This window comes from Patagioenas fasciata, chromosome 1 (genome assembly GCF_037038585.1).
Source record: "Patagioenas fasciata isolate bPatFas1 chromosome 1, bPatFas1.hap1, whole genome shotgun sequence".
NCBI classification, from domain to species: domain Eukaryota; kingdom Metazoa; phylum Chordata; class Aves; order Columbiformes; family Columbidae; genus Patagioenas; species Patagioenas fasciata.
In genome coordinates, this window is record NC_092520.1 from 143892600 (window position 1) to 143916482 (window position 23883).

General features: G+C 42.3%; 1 protein-coding gene across 4 annotated transcripts; it reads right to left on the minus strand.

The window, feature by feature from the left end:
- Positions 1 to 2435: 2435 nt before the first annotated feature.
- Positions 2436 to 23308, minus strand: CDPF1 (cysteine rich DPF motif domain containing 1). Of its 4 annotated transcripts, none has more exons than XM_065829355.2 (4): positions 23108 to 23308; positions 12288 to 12411; positions 9996 to 10107; positions 2436 to 4073 (listed from the first exon to the last, which is right to left on the minus strand). In XM_065829355.2, exons 2-4 carry the CDS (start codon positions 12398 to 12400, stop codon positions 3924 to 3926), a joined length of 375 nt encoding a protein of 124 aa, XP_065685427.1. In that variant the 5' UTR covers positions 12401 to 12411; positions 23108 to 23308; the 3' UTR covers positions 2436 to 3923. The 4 variants fall into 4 exon arrangements, with proteins under 4 accessions (XP_065685427.1, XP_065685424.1, XP_065685426.1 ...); XM_065829352.2 differs by having other exon boundaries at positions 23162 to 23292; XM_065829354.2 differs by having other exon boundaries at positions 12288 to 12407; positions 23162 to 23284.
- Positions 23309 to 23883: the final 575 nt, after the last annotated feature.

Consider the following 23883-nt stretch of genomic DNA (forward strand, 5'->3'; position numbering starts at 1 on the left):
GCGAAAGTCGTTCTGTTCTGCGCTCTTGTACAACCACTTAGGGTCTCGGCTGATTGATAGCTTGTGTAAATGTTTGCAGAATGGGGACGTGGGGAGCGCAGGGTGGTGGTGCACCTGGGAACAGTGACGCCTGTTGCGCCTTCTGCGATAGTACCAGCGGCAGGAACGTGTGTTTGGTGCCGCTCTACCACTATTAAGAACTTGAATTATTTTTGCCTTAACCTGATCTGCCTTACTTTGGGATACAAGGCCCTGCTTCAGAAAACACTGGGCTGCTTAACTTTATGCCAGGGAGTAATCATACTTATTTTCAGTAGTGGACAAGAGTGGATGAGCAACCTTGGTGGGATCGGTGCCCAGATTTTTGGGTGTTATTATCAAATACCTGTTAACAAGTTGTATGAGGTATGTGTGCTACATAATAAGATCTGTGTATTGCAAGGATCTTTTAAAGGCAGAATGACATCTAAAGCATCTTTTAAGTGCTAATGCTTATAGATCAACTGTTAGACACGTCTTTTAGATTAGGAATGTGTATGTAACATATGTATCTATATTGCACATACTATATATATATATATGTGTGTGTGTGTATATATATATATATATATATGTATATTTAATCCATTTCTGTGGTGACCTGCTGTCCTGCTTCATCCATCCACTCTCATTGACTCTATGAGCAGCTTGAGACATTTGCTGAATTCAACCAGCACTGAATGTGCTTCTATGTGAGCTGTAGCACACTAATTTGATGAGCATTGCTCCAATTAAATCAGTCAGGATGATAAGTCACAGATTATTGTTTTCCTTCAAGGATCCAGGGATTTATTAAGCTGGTAAAAGAGTGCTGAAGTAAAAATTATAGCGGAGGGTAAAGAACCATGGGTTTTTTTTGTCAGCTGTGCTCAGGAGCATTGAAGGCCAGATTTTGAGCAGCAGAAATTACTTGGAGAAGCTGATGAAAGCAAACTGCATAGGCTCTGTCTATCTTGAAGAGCAGGTGCTCATGGCTGGTAAGTTTGGGCATAATGACAAAATCACACATATACCCAAACATGATGATACAGAGACCACAATGCCCATGTTTGATGGGAATATGAGAATGTGGAATACCTAAGTTTTAACAGCTAGACACGGATAATAATCCTTTGGCATTCCAACAGATACCAAATGGCAGGTAGATCAGCCCTCTCTCCCTAAAGCAGAGATGACAGCACTCATCTGATGACCCTGGGCTACTGAACCACTTTGTGGGACTTGCTGGATGTATGCTTTGCTTCAGCTAGAAGGTATGTGTAACCAGGTAACCGTGAAGCACGGATATCCTTAACTTGGCTTTTTCTGTTGTACTCAAGTAAATGGCTGTACTGGGCCAAATTAAAAATCCTGTAGTTACAGATTCTGCTCCCTCTTAATACTGAGTCTACTTCCCCTCAAGTTCAACTTACTTAACAAGTACTTAAAGGCAGGGTCATTTCTGAGGGCTTTAAATGATTCTTCTGTCATATCATGATGACAAAGGTAACAATTATGACTAAATGGGTGAACTGCATTTTTCTTAAAGGGCGCAGAGGAGGTTGAACAGAAGGGAAAACAGCTCAGACACTTGATCCTTTCCAACACATTACTGGGTGCATCTCCCAGTCCCAAGACAGGTCTGAGCGTCTTCCTTATGAGGAGAGACTGAGAGAGCAGGGTCTGCTCAGCCTGGAGAAGAGAAGGCTGAGAGGGGATCTCATCAATGTTTATAAATATCTCGAGGGTGGGTGTCAAGAGGATGGGACCAGACTCCGTTCAGTGGTGCCCAATGATAGGATGAGGGGCAACAGGCACAGACTGAAGCACAAGAGGTTCCATCTGAATATGAGGAGAAACTTCTTTACTCTGAGGGTGCCAGAGCCCTGGAACAGGCTGCCCAGAGAGGCTGTGGAGTCTCCTTCTCTGGAGACATTCAAAACCCACCTGGACCCATTCCTGTGCGATCTGCTCTGGGTGAACCTGCTTTAGCAGGTGGGTTGGACTAGGTGATCTCCAGAGGTCCCCTCCAACCCCAACCATTCTGTGATTCTGTGAGTGTCATACAAACCAAAGGCACATTCTCATTTAGACGGAACTGCACTAGCCAGGCTTTGAAAACCTACTTTCAAGCTAAGACCTAAGATACAACCTGTTGCAAACATTGTGAAATAAAAAGATAGAAAGATATTTGCTGGTATAAAATATGTATCACTTCCTCCAAGCTCAGGAGTGACACATCCCAACAAAGTCAGGCACAAACACCAGGAGGCCTGTGTGGATGAACAAGGAGCTCCTGGAGAAACCCAGACCCCAAAAGGAAGCCCACAGGGAGTGCCAGCCAGGACAAGTAACCTAGGAGGAATACAGAGAAACTGAAATACATGAAACTGAAATTGAATACCAGCCATTCTAAATAAGATTAGTATCAATTTATTTGAAAGTGTAGTCTCTTTTTACTGCAAAGAACAATCCAAAATTTTGACTTCCAACATTCTTTTTTTTTTTCTCCCCAGCAATTAAAGATGTATATTTAGTTTACATCTTAAAGCACCTAGAGCTTGACAGGGGTACTAACAGCTCCATTATTGCTCCTCTAGTAACTGCAAGAAATTCCAGCCCCCAACAGAAGACACCAATATACTAAGTTCAGCAAAAACATTAAACAATACTTTTAGGATGTTAGAAAGTCCTAAAGAACTTAAAATAACTAGTTGAAATCATGTTGATTTATTTCAAAAGATGCATGGCTCATTTATTCTACTAAAATGATCAAGTTTAGATGGTGATGTACGACTAATGACATGGATGGAAGAACTGAGAAAATGGGGAAATAGTAACCAAAGCATTAACAGGTTCTGAACCAATGACCAAGAAAAGCTTGAGTAAATAACGTGATTTAGTGATTAGGGAGTATTCTAGACATATCCTTAAGGTGTGTGACTAAGTGGTTTTATATAAATGCCACCTAAGTCTTCCTTGTAATTAAGACAAAGTCAACACAGATAATTGTGAAGCTATTTTTTGAGCTAAATACACGGCTATTTCCCTAACAATTTTTACCCTTTTTTTGACGTAAACTATGTTTGTGAAATCCCTATTCTAGCTGTAGTTTAATTGCCCAGTTCAGGAAATAATTGATCTTATTAACTCAACTTTTTTATTTCCAGATTATCTTATGTGAAAGTGAAAAGGAAGTCTTCTCTACTTGTAAAGCATAAACTAGACATACTAAGGGTCCTTAACATCTCCTGTTGCTGTATTGACATGGACTGGAAGATTGAGTGGAAAGTTACTTACAAGGCACTTGCAGTATCTTTTTTTTTTTTAATTATATTAGTATTCTATTCTAAGAGCATCTACTTTCAGAAGCCTAAATGCTGTGATAGTGTTGAGATTATAATGTTAAAGAATCTAGATTTTCTTCGGGTACCTGTGACATTTTTTCATCACATTTTTATTTTAGACTTAAAAAAATCTTAGCAGGACAGCACTGCCAGGTTAACAATTTGTGTATACTGACTTTCTTGGATGCATACTGAATTAAGCCAGATAACACTGTAGGAGTATCAAGAACAACACAAAACACTAAAATAACAAATGGGAACATTTGGACTGGTTCCTATGCTTTACACTGTTTAGTTTTTCACTACATGCATTTATGTGGTGACAACAGGCTCGTCTGCCTTTCTTTCTGTCTCTTCAACACCTCCAGGCCGTGCTGCTGGCACCGCAGCCGCTGCGTGCTGACGTCTGAAGCCAAGCGTTTGTGAGGAAACGTGTTCCAGTGTCCTGTAGTAGTGAGCTGATGAAGGTCACTCCTTTAAGGGGAGCAACACGATAGTCTACAAAAGGAGAGAGGAGAAACGGCAGCCAAAGAAATGCCTCTCTTGGTCCTACAGTATTTATGTTCTTGTATCTGTTTTTTTACAGCGGAAGGATTTTTGCTGGGGCTTCCTTTTATCAATATCTTCTTGTATTTCCAAAGGAAAGGCCTTTATGTTTTCATTCACGCAGGGGAGACAGAACCTTTTGGAGTAGAACAGACTACATTCCTGCAAAGAAAATAACATTATTAGCAGGATATACAAAATGGAACTGCTGAAGTTCTAGTCTCACTAAACCACATTTATATTTACAATACCTCTAAATTAAATTATTCTTCTAGGTTGAAATATTCCAGCAATTTTGCTTCTCCCTAATGAATAATTTTAACATCTGGTTAGAGCTAACTGTGTGAAAAATAAAAACTGGGTGTGTAACAACCGCTAACCAAATCAACTATCGTGTTGCTCCTTTTAAAGAAGTGACCTTCACCAGCTCACTGCTACAGAGAACAGTCGTGCATGTCCTTACAGCCTGCTTGTCCTTCAAGCATCATTCATGGTTCTCCTGGTACGATCACTAAATTCCAAACAGGATTTAATTGGTAGGCTGGAGCTGGTGTTGCTGATGGATTACTCTTGGAGGGTTAAACATGAATAAAGGCATCAGTATAGATGGATCAGGACATCTTTCTGGGTGTAATGGATTCCACAGGTTTTACCTAAACAGCAAAGTTTTCCTTGAAAGCTAAATCTCCATTTGGCTTACAAAGATTTCTCCTTCCTGGAAGGAACTGCCGACTTCCTGCACTGGCACACGAGACTTGAAGTTTCAGAAAGCTCCTCCTCACCAATGTCCACAAAAATGGCCTGAAGGCCAACACAAACACAAAGAACGTAGGCAAGGGCTGTAGGCTCTCTCAGACTTTAGCTGCACCTTTTTCCACAACTCCCCCCAAAACTACTCTTCTTTCCATTAATAGGTGTGCTCATATTACCCTTAGAACAATACTAAAAAGTATAAATATATCAATAATATAGAGGTCTCCAATAACCAGAACAGCTAAATGAACTTAATTCAGCTGAGACAATTCAACTGAGATTTCACCCATCAACCACCTTTACCCTGAATAAATTGAAAACGAAAAAACCATCCATGGTACTAAAATTGAGCCAATGTGTCTTATCTGAATTCCTGATGGCAAAGTATAAAAACTGTTGCGCACAAAGAAAGTATTTTCCTTGCCCTTGTTTCCTTCACATTTGATTTGGTTAGCAAGTGTTACAGACTCAGGATTTCTTTTTCACCCAGGTAGCTCTAACCAGATGTTAGTTATTGACTAGGAAGAAGCAAAACTGAGGGAATATTTTAATCTACTTGCAGTACAGAGTTTGGACAATTGAAAGAGAAGCTTGTTAATGTGTTATTACTTTGCCCTGTAGCGAGACTGAAGTCCATGGTTCTCCTGATGTGCTGATCACTAAATTCCAAACAGGATTTAATGGGTAAGCTGGAGCTGGTGTTGCCGATGGATTATTCTTGGGGATTTAAGCATGAATAAAGACATCAGTTCAGATGGTTCAGGACGTCTTTTTGGGCAGTAATGGATTCCATGCGTTTTACCTAAATAGAAAAGTTTTCCTCTTGCCATAGCCATTTGCGGCCGGCGTCTCCCTGAGGGCTTGGATATTTCTGTTTCTGCTCTTGCTTTTGTTTCCCATGTCACTACCTGGACTTCAGCAGCAGATTCAGCAGATGATGATTACATCAAAATTACATCAAAATCACAAACAGCCTGCCTCTGTGCAACTTTCAAGGCCGAGGAACAACTTCTCTCCATCTATTGTCCTTCTCTGCACTGACTGCCAGGCCCGTTCACGTTACGCATCAGTGTGAGGCCTTGGTGTCTGGAAAGCCCTGAAACTGGATTTCAGTTGCACAACCTCCAGAGCCCATTGTTTTTTGTCTCTTGGTATCCTTAATACTTTAAGCTGCCAATTAAAAATGGGAAGATTAGAGTTTAAGTTGGCCCTGCTGTTCTTGTTTGTGTTGCAAAACAGCAGCAGCTCCCCCCGCCTCCAGGTGAAGCTCATGGCTGCACAGTGATGGCAGAAGAGGGGAGAGACTTCACCCCTGTCCTGCAGCTGGGGAGCCCCGAAGTTCAAGAGGCAGCTCCTCACGGACACGCAGGCACTCAACTTGCATTCTGAGTTGCCAACTTTTTCTGATTTCTGCCGATGAGACCTACGCAAATCATGAATATGAATCATTGCACATCTGGGCGCAGCGTCCACACACCCTTAGTCCACCTCTCCCAGTCGTGGGATTATTCAGCCTAGCAGTTGTTCTAAAGCCTTCCAAATTACACTTACTATGTATAGTACTCATGTACAGCCTTTCTTTGATCATTATCCTGATAGAGTTCTGTGTCGGATAATTCTTTAATATGTTTTACCACTTCCATGACCAAGGCAGGAGGGGGATATTTTCATTTCAAACTTAACAGTCCAATTAAGGCAAAACTCAGCTCCCAAAGCATACTGCCAGAGTTTATTTGTTTTCACATGGGTCATGTCTGAAAGTAATATATACAGGGACAGTGTATTTACCACACTTGCAAAGGAAACTCTATGTAAAGGAAAGGTTCTGCCTAACCGTGTCCAGGATTGACCCCGCATGACTGAAGTTGAGTGGAAAGTATCACTTAATACCTACAGTCATGCCCAAGGTCAGTGTTTAGTCAGCTTCTGCTGTGGTGAGCAACAAGGGACGAAACTCGCTCTCTTTGCTCCCTTCTGCTTCAATAGCCACCTCTTTTCTTTACCTATGTTAAGTAAGTGTTGCAATAAAAAAGAAATAACTGTTTTAAATTACTAGTACGGTTCAGATTGTATCATTGTCTCCGCCCTCTTCTGAAAGGGAAACATGAAAAATGGCACTCAGCCTTCCTAAGGACTTTTAAAAGCATTTTGATTACCTTCCTTTTTGTGGGGTTTTGACATGTTGTAAGATGTTACAGATAATCATTAGAATTATTTCTGGTTAGACCAGAAAAAATGGCACTTAACAATATACTGGTTCAGTAGGGTGACTGGAGTAAATTGAGTGAGACTTCTTAGGAGAATATCTGAAGAAGTGAGTTTTTGAGCACTATATGGAACAGTTGCTATGTCTGGACTTTTTTTTCCAACTGTAAGGAAAGACACTTCAGCTAGCATGAGTTGTCTCATGAAAAGCCTAAAATCTGATCAGTATCTAAGCCTTCTTAGATACAAAAGCTAGCAAAATAAATCCAATCCTTTTACCAAATCTAAGGTTAGAGAAGTCTTAATTTTGCCACAGGTTAGTCTAGTACTATTCTGAATTAACATAAAAATGAAAGTAACCTGTCACTGAAAACTTTCCATCAAATTGGTCCAGCTTCTTTGCCAAAGAAGCTCAAGCAAGCATGATTTTCTTCAGCTTCAATTCTTATGTTACAACATTATGGAAACACCCAGCATAGCGCTGAGTTGATCTACCTGGGTCAAGCACAAGCAGGAACCAAAACCAATCCACAGAGATATTATCCTAACTCCAGCTCTCTCTGCTGAGTTGGGTAAGTTTTTACTTCTCTGAACTTTCAATTTTCCCTACATGAAAGAGGACTAGTATGTGTTTACCAGCTTTGTGGTGTGGGTGTTTAAAGCGCTAATTATAATTTTTGCAGAACTGTTACCTAAGCAGTATTGCTAAATGCATTTTGAAACCATAGTCAGATGTGTGATTCATTATCTGGCCTGGCCAGTTTGGTAAGAAATTTATTCTCAATTATTTACAATCAAGGTTTTGCTTTGAGTGATACCATCAGGGGAATCTCAAAGACTCAGATAACAACAAGTAAACGATTGACATGTTTCCACAATAGCCAAAATAGGCAGGAATGTCAAAAAGATTAGAAGAGGCTTCTATTAGCTCACTGCTAATAGCCTCTTACATTGTTATGCCCTAGATTAACCGAAACAATTATTAAATCTTTTAAAAGAAAAAGCCCCTCCTTCATTCAGGAACCCACACCATGTGGAAAGATACTGAGACGCTGAAACTGTATTTCTGACAGACATAACTGCCAGACTTGGAAATATCCATTGAATCCTTCATAAATGGAAGGCACTTCATTTGGGCATGAAAATAGCTAAATTTGCCCAAAATGTGTCTGATTTGCTAGTCCTCTGCTGTTAAAAAGGAGGGATAAACCTGACGTGTCAGGGCAGGGATCAAGCTCAGGAGCCCAAGCTATCTGACGAGTTCCACTTGGCTCTTCCTGTGGCTGTGCACAGGAGTGAGTCACCTACCAGCCAAGACAGGGACATCGTCACTAGGAAGATCTTTCTCACATGTGAGCTTTGCCTCCACACAACTGCTTTGAGCTACTTGGCTCAGGAAATTTGAGCCCAGCTATCAAAGACACAACCACTGAGCACTGGGACTTCACCTGACTCCCGTGTAGTCCTCAGGTAGTTCAGAAAGGAAAAGAAATCTCAGTTGCAATCTCTAGTGTGACTTTTCAGTGATTTTCATTCATTGGACGGGGCTCTGAGCAACCTGATCTAGCTGAAGATGCCCCTGCTCATTGCAGGAGTTTGGACTAGATGACCTTTGAAGGTCCCTTCCAACCCAAACTTCTTGATTATTCAAATGACAGAAAAGACTTCAGAAACAGGAAACAAACCTAATCAGGTGACAGGTGTTATCACATGCTCCTCTTAGGACAGTGGACCAAATCCATCCTTGGTGTTAACTCCTTGCAAGTCAGAATAGCAGCTAAACTTGTCCAAGTGTGCCAATTTCCTTTTGGCCAAGTCTGTCCAACCTTCTAAATTTTGTCAGTGCAATTTGACCCTTTGTTTTGCTCAAGAGAATTTCCTCAAGTCCCCACATAGCAACTGTCTGGCATTAGCATATAAACTGTCTCAGTTGCCCAGATTATCTCACCTGATGCTCTGAGGAGGCCACAGGTGTTTCTTTGTCCCACCAGAACTATAACTAGCCACCAAACATGAAAAAAACCTCTACATCTTCACTGTGTCTTTAACAGGTCTGTTTGTTTTAAAACTCCTGCCACTAGCTGCTTTCAGTAAGGATCATGTCACTGGAGCTGGCCCCAGACCACTGGCAACGTGAAAACGTTGAATTTGGAAACTGCTAAAGATGACACTTATGATCAAGGTGTGCTCTCACATATGCTATAAGCTGCACCCTGGATTTAAGCATGTCACTCTAGGAGAGCAAATGACCACTTTGAGAGAGAAGGCTGGGATCTGGCTGCTATTAGGGCAACAGTGTCTGGTAGAACAAACACGTGCTGTTGTCCCTGTAAACAATCAGGTGATATCTCCTCACGAGCTGAGTCACGCGTGAGCCCTGACTACCGCATGAGTCCCAAGTCTGTTTCAACCACAAAACCGGCTTGCCGAGGGAAAGGAGTGGAACCCAATTTTTCCCAATTCCCTGCACTGCCTCAGAGAAGCACAGTACAGCCTCCAGACACTGATAATAACCAGGTTTCATTTTTGCTTTGAACTCACAGGAAACAAAGAGACCAGTTCTGCACTGAGGAGAAGGAATTAAGACAACTGTAATTTTATACCACCTTTCTGGACCGCACTCAGATTTCATAGCTTTAAGGTTGCCTACCAGCTGCTACTCAAATTCATTCTTCTGCAGAGAGTGATCATAGCATTGCACAACTCCCCTCCCTGCCCACATTCTACATTTAGCTTTTACAAACAGGATGGCAGCCCTGTGCTGTGGATGCAAACCTAACAATCCATGGACATTTACATTCTCCTTATGGCAAAAAAAAAAATCTTCTGTTGGTATAGTACGACCTACTGAATCTTAAGGGTCTTGAAGTGATTCTTGTTTGGATTTTCTTGTGCTGAGAAAGTGCAAAAGAGCACTTGTGTTTGTGGACTATGCTCACCTGTTAATACAAGCCTTAAAGTTGGTGATCATTTTCATTTAATACAAAAAGCTTTATCTGTGGGAATCAACAAGAATATGCATCTTGCCTTAAAAACACACTGTTCAGTTTCTTGCTGTTCGGTCTTTCTCTAATAGGTCACCAGGAGTGGAAAAAAACGAAATTATAGAAGAAGTTTGTTACTTACTGTACCAACGCACACTGATCTGTTACACAAACTGCAATGAGACCCAAGGATGAGGAATTTGTCCTTGTCGGGAGTGAAAGGATCCTTCATGACATAGCATTCTTCCAAAAGCCTGTAAGAGAGTAATTTTAGACTTTCAATGGTAGATTTCACAGTAGGGGAGAGGTGAAATGGAGAAACTGTGGAAGCTGAAAAAGTCTCAACCCGTTCTACTCCATTTTCTCAGCCTGGTGGTGTATATGAGGCAATGCAGCAGCTATGCAGTTTCCTTCCCCTTCAAAAATCAGCACCGAGACTTCCTTCAGTCCTATACTGCACTTTCTACCTGTCTTCCAAAATTAGGGTAACTGGTGATCATCTCAACATTCTCTTATTAGGTTTTTCTCAGTGCTCTACCTAAAAGTATTTTTTATCTTGCATTTTTATGATAGGCACTCCTTACTGTACTTGCTACCATACTTATTTCCATACCTTCTCAAGTTATTTCAACTGCACAGCCTTTAATTAGAAGTTCTCTTCCAAAGATGTGCTCATGTGAGTATAAACCAAAAAAGTTGTACTGTTCTTAGTTACATCACTGCTGTCAAGTTCTCACCTCTTGCAAGCAAGAGCTGCTGGCACAGAACATTACAATGACCTGAAACACGCTTACTTGACGTCAGAGACTGCACTGTTTGCTTCGGAGTGTTAAGGAAGTGCATTTATTAATAATTTGGCAACCTGCTTGGGAAAGACTAAGTTCTTATTCTTCTTGGTAGCTCCAGGCAAAATATTACAGAAGTCAGTTGGGTGTCTGTCTGCACAGGGCTGGTTTATTCTTGGACTTAAATGAAACTTCGATTCTTTAGCAATATGGAGTACAATAAATATTTTTAAAATATTCTGTTAACTCATACTGCATCCTCCTTGTCTAAATACACACACATATGTCTGTGCCTGTGAATGTATTCTTTTTTCCCTTTCCCCTCTACTCAAACAAATGGTCTGGCTCAAGCCTTCCACTGTTAGGAAAGATCAGGCACCTTAACACAGCAGATCACCTTGTCAACAAGTCTCCTAGTGTACAAAGACTGGATAACCTCTGCAAAGCTCCCCTTGCAAGATTCACAATCAATGTTGTCATCAACAGTGCAGAGACCTGGCCATTGTACAAACTTTTATACCTGGCATATGTTTCCTACAGCACTGCATTTAGGACACATGAATAGTAAGTAAGCAAGCCAATTAAGATAATGTGTAAAGCTATTTTTTACATGCATGTACAGAAGTTCTAAGCTTCAGCTTATTCTTTTGCTCTTTGAACCTCAGCAATCCAAATAATGCTGAGATGTTAACATTGATCTCAGTTAACGTAAAGATTCATGTTCAGCTTTGATTCGGACTCCTTACAAACAGACCTGATCAAAAGTGTGCCATTGCTCTGCTGAGTAGAAGAGGGAACACCAGTAGCACCATGGGATTTGGGATGATAAAAACACAGCTGACCAAGGAAGCTGGTGGTAATCAACATCTGTTTCCATTTTATAAGAAACTGAGTAGTGGGGTGAAATGCTGAGTACATGCTTGACTTTCAGTTCCGGCAATTTCCTGACCACGTTTGCCTGATGGGTTCATTGACTGGGATGGCCTCAACAGAGCTGCTTGTACATTTACAGCTAAGTGCTTCATTGTATGGGGAGTTTCATGTCTGCAGACAAAGTTGTAACTGCATAGTTTCTGGTCAAAATATCCCTACTTGGCAGCGATGAAAAAGACTTCAGTCTCCCAAAATATAAGTATGTACTAAATTTCCACACACTTTAACGTCATCCAATCTGCCAAAGAATTGTCTAATTCATGCAAAAAAGCATTGCTGTTCAAAACTCCATGTCATGTTTTTACCATATGTATTCAATTCATGCTGTGTTTACATGTTGCCCAGCTGACACAGCTGTGAGGAAAGGGCTACTTCCAGAAATGCTAGGCTGAGAGTCAACAATATTCTAGAAAAAAAATTGTGGTATAGGTAAATAGTAGGCTGGCTATTTGGGTTAGGAAATAAGTTTACATGCCAATCTTTGCAAGGTATTGAAGCAGGACAGGAAAGCTGATTTTCATCTTTGGTATCAATTCTGACAATTTTTGACATTTCTTCCCTTCAGAAAAAGGTCGCTTTAAGTACCAAGGCTCATATTCATGGGCAATATGGCACAACGTTATTGCGTTCATGCAACGCACATTGTTCCACAGAAGTACAAGGCTTCTAATGCTTGTAGCATTAATGAAGTCTGTAAAATGAGAGACTGTACTTACACAATAGAGCGTGTGTTGGGTGGCTTCTGCCCGTAGTACGTGTATGGAGCTGTCAAGTCACACAGCTGACATGTGAAGCCTCCTGTAGGCTGAGCTGCTTTGGGTGCATCCATCTTTAAGCTACCTACAAGAAACACAAAAATCTTTTAGCTCCAAAATGCAGTACTGGGAACACACCTGCAAGATTAAACTGATGTGTGATGTCTGGCTATGCAACTTGAAATCCAATGGAAAATTAACTATTGCAAACTTTGATTAGGAAATCTTTTCTCCCAAACCAAGGTGGTTTCCCAGTGTCCCAGTTAAATTTCCAAATTCCTTAGATAAGTTTAGAAATTGCAGCGTAGGAACCTAGATATAAAAGTTCACCTATTGAGAACTTGATCCATAAAATAATTTAGGTCACAAAGTATATGGCTGTCACTGGAAAACCCTTTGCTCAATCAAGGCCTACGCTTCCTGGGAAGTCAAGTGCTTCCCAGGAAATGACTCCCTGTCTGCTGTGTGGAATCCCAACCCGGTTCTGCAATGCCTGGCTCCTTCCACAGACTTCAAATGGAACAGCGAAAGGGCTTGGGACCCTGCTCAGGAGGCAGGTACCAGAAAGGTGGGTGTTGCAATGATTTACTGTGTCTTTTTCTTTGCTTCTGGTTCACGTTTAGCAGAGTATTGGGAGCTAAGCCCTGGCTCCTTGCTCTTATCTGGCTTCCTATGGAAATGAGGCTGATGTCATCACCCTGTGCCTAGATAGAGTGTGGGCCCATTCAAATCATGCAGGACAGAGGAGGAGGTACTCTCAAAAAAGTTTAGGTCCTGTATCTTTTATGAAAGTAGGCAGAAGAGAGAGACTGTTTTTAACTCATGGAGGATACCCATATATTTCTATAGATCAGAGAATCTGCACATAGGATATTATCCATCTGGCCGAAAGACTTCAGACCCCCATTGCAAAGGTGTAGTTATCAGTCATGAGATACAAAACGTAGGAAGTGGCGCTTCATCAGCTTTGGTGCTTACAGGATGACTTGGTTAAAATCTCGGCCATTGATTTACATTTGGGAGCTTATCTTTCACTGGTATCACTCTAGCCAGGAGTCACACCCTGAGTTTCTCAAAAGCCATGGTGTGGCAAGTAGCTTTTAGAACTGATTTTGGTATGTATGCACAATCAGATCAAACACAGCTAACCATGTGCACGCCCCAAAACTGCACCAATCCGTGAACGAAATGTGATCGCTTGTTTGCAAATCAGATGTCTTCATTCACCTGCACCTTTTTCTTGAACAGACACATTCACATCACAGGTAGCAAGAAAACTCAGGCTTCTAGGTAAAAGCCCACATCCGTTTCATGGCATGCAGTTTTCTGCTGCAAACCTGTCAGCTTTTTAAAGTGAGGTAGAACTGGAATCAAGCTGTTAGGCAGGTGAGCCCTAGGAACTCAGATGTGGGCAACATCTCAGGAACATCTCAGCAGTTCAGTTGCCTGTGCCAACAGCTGAGGAGACATCCAGTCTGCTGAGGGACCACAGGTCACCCCCACTCTTCCGGCTCTGCAGCCGTACCCTTCCCCTGCAGACCTGATTCCGTTCACTAAGGCCCTGTCTCTTTTTATGTTGTAGCTCAGCTCAGGGGTTTTCTTTGGGAACAAACTGCCTGCTTACCACACTTGGTTTGAATCGCGGAGCAGTCTTAAAGCACACAAACCAAACAGTTTCAGATGAAATTAAACTGAAAGATGTGCTCCAGAAGCACACCTTATACACTCCAGCCTGAGTGACCAGCGAATGGCCTTGCAGGCTACAGGCTAGGGCTAGAGAAAATCTGAACTAAATTGGCTTGCAGAGGAATCCAACAACTGCTAACAGGACTATGAAGCAAGAGGCAAAAGCGCACAGCCTGGAGAAAGGGTGAGCTGAGATGAGGGACCTGTATTTCCCTCTTTCAGTGACAGTAAGCTGCTATTTCTGCTCACCCTGTGTGGTGAAACTGAATCCTTGGAGACATATGCCAGTAAGGTGAATTAGGGGCAAGGTTAAGCAGAGCTGGGACTACTTGTCAGCTAATGTTCCATAAGAACGGGGAGCCCCAAGATCCTCAGAGGTTACAGAGGATTCATAACAGACAGTTCAGAAAGCCCTAGCCTGTTAAATCCTGAAACTTAATTTTGGGAATAATCTCTCTTACCCCATCACTCCTTCAGCACCAGCTGGGAATGGGGCTGGATAGTGGTTCAATAAATCCAATTCCTGAATACCTTAGGCAACTGCATTTTTTCAAAAGTGATGTAACCCTTGAATATCATGCATTTTCCACACCTCACAGGGATGCTTAAGAGAATTTCCTTAACTGAAGTGCTTTCAGATTTTCAGTTAGATATAAGACATGTCCATGCTACCTATTTCTCCATGTGTATTAAAACTGGGATTCTTCAAACTATACACGAACTCAACTAAGAAGCCTGCTTTTTGAACCCTGCATTTTAGGATTACCAGACAAGTCACGCAAACATAAATGTACCTTTTCTGCAGGTAGTCAGTAGCAATACCAAGACACCTAGTCGTCTGAACAAGATGCAGTCCAGGACATTGTATACAATTTTTGTGAAAAATATTATTTTTAAAAAGGAGAAATAATTAACCCCATAGAGGCAGAGTATGGAAAGTTACGTGACTATCATGGTAATACTTTCTTTAAAATAATGCAAAATGCTAAGAACAACAACAAAAAAAGAGTATTTATGGTAGTGAGGATCATAGACTTTGGAATGAATGTGTCCTGATTCCAAGTTAAAATAACAGTCCTGTGTTCAGAGCTGAAGTACGTTAGATATAGAAACACCTGCTCTCTTATAGACCACTGGCATGTAGAACAGAATCTGTTCAGTGACTACTACTGGGAAGGAATGATAACTATGTACAAACAGATTTTTGGCTATGCCAGTTGAAAAGCATATGATCCTGCATGCAAGGCACACATGAATTTATGAGGCTTTCCATTTTACTCCCAGCTTACAAGTCACTGGTAGCAGCTGTACCAAGTTTAATTTCACTGGGAACATCATTTGTCCTGAGAGCCTGTCTACACAGCAGGACTGGGGAAGGTTAAGGTCACTAACTCAAGCTGTGAAGTTAATGAATGTACAGATTTCAGAGTGAATGCTCCCATTGTAAAGTTTGCTATATAACAACATCAAGCCATTTTCCTTCTGAAGAAAGGAATTTAATGGCAAATGTAATAAGCTTTTAGCTCATGCATGTGCTCCACACCTTTAGTCTAAACCACCAAGCAGACAAGTCCTAAGATGCCCTCTCACAAGCTTCTAGTACTTCCAAAAAGCTCATATGCAATTGAAAGAGCTGTATCTGTATGTCAGATAGCAAATGCACAGACACAATTCTGGGATAAAACCACAGCTGGGGCAGACATTGGTTTATCACAAAGTTAGCTCATTCCTTTGGCCCTGTACACCATCTGGGCAAGATGCCTGATGTGATAACTATGACAAGGTGTCCGCTGCCCCTTCAAGCAGACCTATAAAGCGTAAGTGAGAACTTGTTTCTCTAGCATACCAACAACAGGATGAAGGATCTCTTGAGGAGATAAAGGTCTAGGGCACTAATCCCTTCATAATAATGACAAGAAAATTTGTGACTTCAAATGACTCAAATCATCACCAGTCTTACCACCAGCTTTTTCTCTTTTCCTATAAAATTTCTGAAGCAGCACTACATCCCAGTAACATTTCATGTATCAGGTTGGCAGGTATATACTGAAGAAGTCTTTTAGAACAGCTTGTTTAGACCTGAATTCTGCCCAAGCATCTGCCATTTTGGCTGGAAGCCGCAAGGTACTTAAACTCACTTTAAGCACATGCATAGCCCTTCTGAAAAGAACACGGCTACCCACACATGCTTGATTACAAAGCAAACACTGAACGAACATGCTCAGCAGAAAATTGCCAAGTCAAGCCCAGAATGCTGCAGGACATGTGTGAGGCTGGCCCACGTGTCATGGCGAAAGGCAAAGCACACAGATTTGAATGCCGTACTACGGAAATAATTGCAGTAAAAGAAAGGCACGGGTAAGATAGTGCTGTAAGAGTGTTTCTCCATGCTGTCTGTGACTGATACATGATATGGATGTGGGGGAAATGGCTCTCAGTGCAGTTCTCTAGGGACTTCTAAAAACTTCAGGGCAGTTCTACTCAGAGCATTCTGCTAACAGGCCTGGAAGGCATGCCAGAAATAATAAATCACCATTAAATTGTCAGGGTCAGTGGCAAAGTAGCAGCACAGATAAGTAATCTGATTTTCTTTGCTTCAAACCTCATTAGCACAAGTCTTTACAATGCATAGGTTAAGCCCCTCTTAATACTCCACAGGAGACTCATGTATTCCTGAGTCACTGATAAACTAGAGAAACTATAAAGGAAACAAACTGCCTATTAACAGACGTAGACTTTGATTTGAAAGGCTGTCAGATAAAACCAACACTGACACACCTTTAATCCTCTCCAATTAAACCCTTGTTTCTTTTACCTGCCAAGATTTTCCTGCAGTATCCACTGGTGATGACAATGACCTATTGAAATATTCACAGCTTCATTCCTTATGGGAAGGAGTGCTCTCTAATAGAAGGGTGGGAGCTACAGAGTTCACAGCCTGCAAAATGCCAAGTTATTTCGCAGTGTTTGATGTGATATAGATTTATTCCTTCAGCACCAGGAATGCACTCATCTCCTTCAGAAAAATGATCTGTTGCCTAATTGCTCAGGTAACAGATGAAACAGCACAACCTTCTTACTTGCAAGTTAATCCCCAGGTGAACAACTCTTTCCCTCTGGCTCCTTCATGTTATTGCCCTGAAGGCACGTTTAGGTCACCTGCTGGCTTCCTTTGAGGTGACTTACACTGGGTTGTGACAAATTAGCCCAGGGATGAAATGCCACCAAGCGTGGCCATTTGGAACTTTTACCCGTGTTACCTCTCTCAGAGATCATTTGATTGATTTAAACCTTGACTTGTTGCAGCAACTTCTCCCTTCAGGCCAGGGATTCTGTGCTGGTATCACTACACTTTCTCTGCTCTGAAGGACCCGAGATGATCGCAGCACACAGGCGTTCCTCTAGGTAAGGGTCATACAGCAGGCCCAAAGCCCTGCTTTTTAACCACAGCTTATGTGGATTCCCCGTGGCAGCAGGATAAACAGCCTAGGTGGTCAGAGGCCTGAAAGCGAGCATGTTTTCTCAACAGTTGTAGGGAATGTTTGAACTGAGTGTGTCAGAAGAGAGGAGTAGCACAGACAAGCAAATCAAATCTCTTCCTTAGGTAAGAGAACTGTATGAAAACAAGATGATTCTCAGAAAGGCATCTATTGATAATATGCATTATTTAATGAAGCCGAGAAACAAACTCTTAAAAAAATCTAGCCCGAGTACTCCTTACTTGAACATGGCAGGTAGCCAGCTCTGAATTAGACAGCATTTAATACAGACGAATCTTAGATTAGGTGATAATTTAACAGCTTCACACAGGAATGCTGCAGCAAGGCCCTGAGTAACTGGTACATACCAGTGTCCTCTGGTGGACACACCGGACCTTTACAGCCTTGGTGACTGGCAGTATCACTGCCACCAGCTGCGGGGAATTCTCGTTTCAGCACCTCAGCTGTTTAGAGTGACTTGCTTGTAAAACTCAGCGAAGTGCACCACACAGTAAGAGTGAATGATAGAATAAAATAGAAGTAAGCTGCCCAAGCATGCCCGGTAGAGGCCATCTTCATGTCTGGTTACAGAGGCACAGTGAATGGTGGATCTCTGCCATGTAACAGAACAAACAATCCTGACAAAGGAGGGAGAATTACAGTATCATTAACTCTTCCTTTCCTTACATTCCCCCCAGAACTAATCTATGGTCTTATCTGGTTTTCTCTTCAATGCCCCTCATTCCTCTTTCTTCTCCTTCAGCAGGCTTTCCTAAGCAGAGTAAAAAGCTTATCACATCATCATCCATGATGCCCTTCTAACATTCTATGCATAAAATGGCCTACAAATTAAAGGAAGCCAAAATGAGCTTTTTGCTTTTCTTACAGCACAGTTATAGGGACTTACTGGAGATAACACAGGAGATCCAAACACTGAAGTGAACATGAGGTTGGGATTACAGTTATTCCTTCCCAAAGCAGAGAAAACAGACCTGAGGTCTGATTTAATTAATTTTCCCTTCCAGTATAGCCACAATAAATAAACATGCTATGGCCACAGGGTTACCCCCTGCCCTGAACTGATTTTGTCTTCCTTCCAAACTGTAGCTCCCTATCATAGCTTTAAATTAATATCCATAGTGGGGAAGAATAAGGCGGTTAAGCTCTATTAATATATGTGATGATGATTCCTTTTAAGTTGTCCTTTAAGAAAAGTTATGGAAGGCCACATATGTACCATTGAAAGTATCAGCTTGGTTAAGCACAACCTAAACTTAGTGCAACACTTTCCAACAGAGCCTAAAAATAGGAACACCAAGATTTTGTGGAAATACACAAGGAGAGGCTAACACAGTTGTTGCAGGAAATAAGACACTGCAACCTGACGGAATCCTGAAAGAAATAAATATCGTTTCAGTGATTTATCTCCCAACAGAAAGAAAAGTTGGTACTGTAAGGAAACACTCAGCTCCCACTACGTGGGGTCACATGTTACAATGTGCTTGCTGTGACAGCCAGAGTCCACTTTCCCCTGTAACTAGCAAGATGTTCAGCGTTAATATACTTGGGGAAGATAATTCTTTCCAGTAAAATGTGACTGAGGCTCTCTGTTAGGACTGAGCTCAAGTTGAGGACTGTGTAACAAGCTAAAGAAAAACCTTCATTAAGAAAACAAAGCACAAAACTACTGGGGGTGGGAGGGGTGGTATGGGGTAAAGATACCCACTGTCACTCAACCCTGAGCAAGCTTTCTTTTCCAGGGCACTTGCTTTGAGTTTCATCACAAGGGTTTACAAATAGGTGCCGTGTTTCACACGTTCACACGAAGTTCATTTTGGTCTTGCCCCTTTTATTACAGTTTACAGTGGGAATTAGTTCTTCAGTCAGGTGCTAGTGGCTTCAAGACCTCCTGACTTACGCATAGGGTAAATTCCTGGTTAGTAGCCATGTAGCAATACAAAATAATGTTAATTCAGCCAGGCACAAACACCATGAATTTCTAGCATGGTTTTGGGTTAGCCTGGTTGCTCCTCTCAGGAAGACTTTGCTTCCCAGCTAGTGCTTGGATTACTTTGCCTAAAAGTCAGGCAGCTACTAAGGCTGCATCTACTTCTTTCAATACCTGATATTCTCATCAAATAGGTATCAAAGCACATATACAAGAACCACTTCCAAAATTTTCTATAGGACACAGAGAAATTATTCTTGTTCTTAGACAGCTGAAGACATATTTTACCATAGACAGCCAGGCCACTTCTTTTGTGCATGCTTATAGTCTGCACAGGCTGTTCTCCACAGCATGTGCACTTATGCTCTTTCCTTCCACAAGCTCTTTTGGACAACTTTACTGCTCTGTTCATCACAGGTAAAACTGGAGGAAGGTGGGTTTTTCACATGTGGCAAATTTAATCCTGGATAGTGTTATCTCAGACATCACTATAACCAGATTGGACTGCTCCTACTGGGTCATATGCTAGGAGGGTAGACATGCAACATCTTTGCAGTTCTGGCTTTTTGTCCAAGAAGCTCAAAATCCAGTGAGAATTAGCAGCATCCTCAATGTGTCATAGATATTTAGGTAACTGTCCTTTGGCTTCAGATCTCTTGTCTGTTCAGCATGCATAGATCAGGCTGACTAAGATTTCACTGAGGTCCAAGAGGAAAGTGTACTGCAGAATGGAGCTAATTAAGCAGCAGAATTTATGGTCATGATAGAAAATTTATATGCCATGTTGATGTTAAGTTTTTAAAAGTACTGGCTATAGCCATAGATAGATAAGGCTTAAGAATGCTGTGATTGTTAAATATTTAAATGTATGTTTCATTTTTGCACATATGCATACCTCTAAGTGCGGGGAATTCGTAGTAACTTTACTCGGTGTTAGGAAAGTTATAACAAAATAAACAAACAGGTGGGGAAGAAGACTTAGTGGAAATTATGATATGCAGTTAAAAGCAGCATGGTTCATGTGTTAACTGGCCAGTAAAAAAACGAAATCAGAAAGAGCAGGTGAAAAATGCTCTCAGCAGGCACTGAGAATAGGAACTTAAAAAAACACTCATTGTCTCTTGCTTCATCCTGGCCTAGAGCAAAAAAACCCGCAAACCATTGCAATCGCATAGATAACTAACTCTTCACAGCTTGTTTGATTTGATCAAGGATTGGACTAGATGGTCTTTTGAGGTCACTTCCAATCCTTAATATGCTGTGATTCTGTGTTTTATTGATTTTTGTGCCAGTAAAAGCACTGCTTTAGCCAATAGGCCAGTGCAAAGGCAACGTACAGGCTAGAAAGTGTAGCATGTCAACAAGCCTGGGGAGCAAAACCCCATTCCAAGAGAGGCTAACAGCAGAATCCAAATCTTTTCCTACCATTATCTCAAATAAAACCCCTCTTTGGTCAGAACACATCCAAGCAACCTGCATCTGTGAGGAATAATACTTTCAGGGATCCCCCACTGTTCTTGATGTAACTTTGTTGTATTTGTAGATGTATATCTTGACTCCATTTGAGGCGAAACATAAAGTGAGGCAAAATATGAAGCAATGCTCTCATTATAACCACTACTTTGCCTGGCAAACTTCTCCCTTTACATCATAAATTAAGGCACAAAGAAAACAACATTTCTGACAGGGACTCCTGGAGCATGAAGGTCTTAGATTTTGTCTATATAAAACATACCATTTTAATGGTAAGGATATAGTTAAAGTAGTGTAACATTTTTGTGTAGAATTAATTATACTGACAAAAAAGGGCTAATATCAATGCAACTTATGACTATACCAATTATGGGGAATAAATCAGCATAAGATATCTTTGCACTTGTGTACTTCTACTGTTCCTTCCAAGGAGGTATATCAGTATTATCACAGAAGGGGAAAAGTTCTAACTGAAAAAAACACTTCAACTGACATACAAACCCCCAAGTATTGGTATAACTACTAGTACATATATCAAATTCTTTGACTCATAGATGCCTAGAGATGGAAGCCAGCTCAAAAGATTATTAAGTCCATCATGCCCAAGGCACAACTGGCTGCATTTTACAGTGTTTATTAAGATTCTCCTACTAGCCCCAGTGTCTTAGAGACAAGTAACAGGTCAGCGAGCAAGTCTGGAATATGTGTGAAGGACAGACACATGATTAAGCTCCCTCCTTAAGCAGAGAGACCATTTCTAGCATCCCTGAGATATATTTATCGGCGTTCTCAGGGCAGATATAGAAAGAAACTGTGGTTCCCCATCTCTCATTCATCTTGCAAACTTCCTACCTCCCCTTCATTTTTCAAGCAAGTTAAGTACCTGATTGTTTCAACAGTTCTATGGTCCTATAAGTCCAAAGCTATGATCCCAAACCACCTTGCTTAGGTGCAACCTCATACTGGAAATGCCTACATATCACAGGAAATTAGGATTTCCTCTTAGTTCCCCAGGCTCCTTAAAGCTCCTTCTTTGTGTATGTCCAAAACCAGTGCCCTCACACAGCTCTGAGCTTCACTGGAAGCCTCTCCACAGTTCCCTTAAAGACTGCCTCATCCTGTAGCTCCAACTCCCAAAGTTCCTCATGAAAAGCAATCTGTGGCCACTACATTCTACTAAGCAAAGAATATGCTTTATATAAAAACTGTGTAAAAAAAAAAAAAATTATCTATCTATCTATCTATCTATATTAGAAATCAAGCTTTGGATCTGTATCCAGAATCAGTGTCTCCCCTGTTAAACAGCCACATCAGTCACCAGGCTGCTTTTTGGTGGGTCAGGATCTCTTGACTTAGACTCTCCTCACATTTGCTCCTGCAGTTTGAAAGGGAAGGTACCACCTCTCAGTGTAACTTATGCTCTAGTGACTTGGGCATTCTGGAGGTGGCAACTGAGGATCTGAAACCTTCCATGGTCTGGGCAAAGCGGGGGTTTGGACACGGCTCTCCCACCTCTGCCGCAAGGCCTCCTCTACAGCAAGGGTTGTGGCCACCATGCTTCCAGAGGGGGATCCTGGCTTGTAAGAAGAAAAGAAAAAAAATCTTTTTCAGACTCCAGACACACAGCCTGCTGAAAAGAGGTTCAAGACTGATTAATTTTATTTTTATAATAGTATTAACGACAACTCGGGTTTCCTGCGCAGCCTCTATGCTGGGGCCTGGCTCCCAAAAGTGCCTGGTTCCCCAGCCTCTTCCCCCGCGGAGTAGCAAGGCCGCAGCCTGGGTTCAGCCACAGCATAGAATCATTTTGGTTGGTAAAGTCCCTCAGGATCATTGAGTCCAACCATAACCTAAGTCTAGCACTAAACCATGTCCCTAAGAACTTAATTTACACACCTTTTAAACACCTCCAGGGATGGTGACTCCACCACTTTCGTGGGCAGCCTGTTCCAATGCCTGACAACCCCTTCCGTGAAGCATTTTTTCCTAAACGTCCCCTGGTGCAACTTAAGGCCATTTCCTCTTGTCCTATCCCTTGCTACTTGGGAAAAGAGACCAACCCCCTCCATGCTACAACCTCCTTTCAGGTAGTAGCAGACAGCGGTAAGGTCTCCCCTCAACCTCCTTTTCTCCAGGCTGAACAGCCCCAGTTCCCTCGGCTGCTCCTCATCAGACTTGTGCTCCAGGCCTCTCACCAGTCGCGGAGCCAAGACCGCCGTTTCTCCCCACCCGAACTCCGCGGCACCCACCGGGACCGGCGCCGCCACCCGCGGCGACAGGCGGCGGAGCCACCAGGCCGCTTCCTGCTTCCCGCGCCGCCGCTGAGACGTCAGGGCCCAGCACGGCTCCTGCTGAAAGGCCCAGCGCCGCAGGGCGCCGGGGGCAGGTGGCGCTGTGCGCCTGCGTGGGGCTCCGCGCACCGCCTCCCTTGAGCGCCTCGGCCCCTTCCTGGGGACGGGAGGTGCTGTGGCTGCTTCGGGCGGCTGTCGGTTGCCGGTCCCCACGGGCACGTATCGCGGTGCGGGACAGGGCCGATCGCGAAAGCCCCCCAGGAGTCCAAGGAGGAGGAAGGGGGTTTGGGTTTGGAAACGGCAGGTCGTGTCCGGTGCAGCGAAGAGTGACTGAGGGCCGATGGGCGGCACCGGCTCAGCAGCACTGGTGCTACCGGCACCCTCATTGTGCCGTGAAACGCATGCAGAATGTAAAAAAAAAAAAAAACACACAACAAAAAAGAGATAGATACACACATACATATATATATATATGCATATATATATATGTATTCTGTGGTCTGTATTCAAAGCAAACTGCCTGGAGGATGCCCCCAGCTTTATGAATAAGAAACGGGGGTTTCAGCCGAGCTGATTAGTCTTCCCAGTTGCCTTGGACAGTCTGCCCTAAACAGGAGGTCACAGAGTGACCAGTGAGCAGGTACGGTGTTATGGTACAAAAGTCTACCCCACCCCCATAC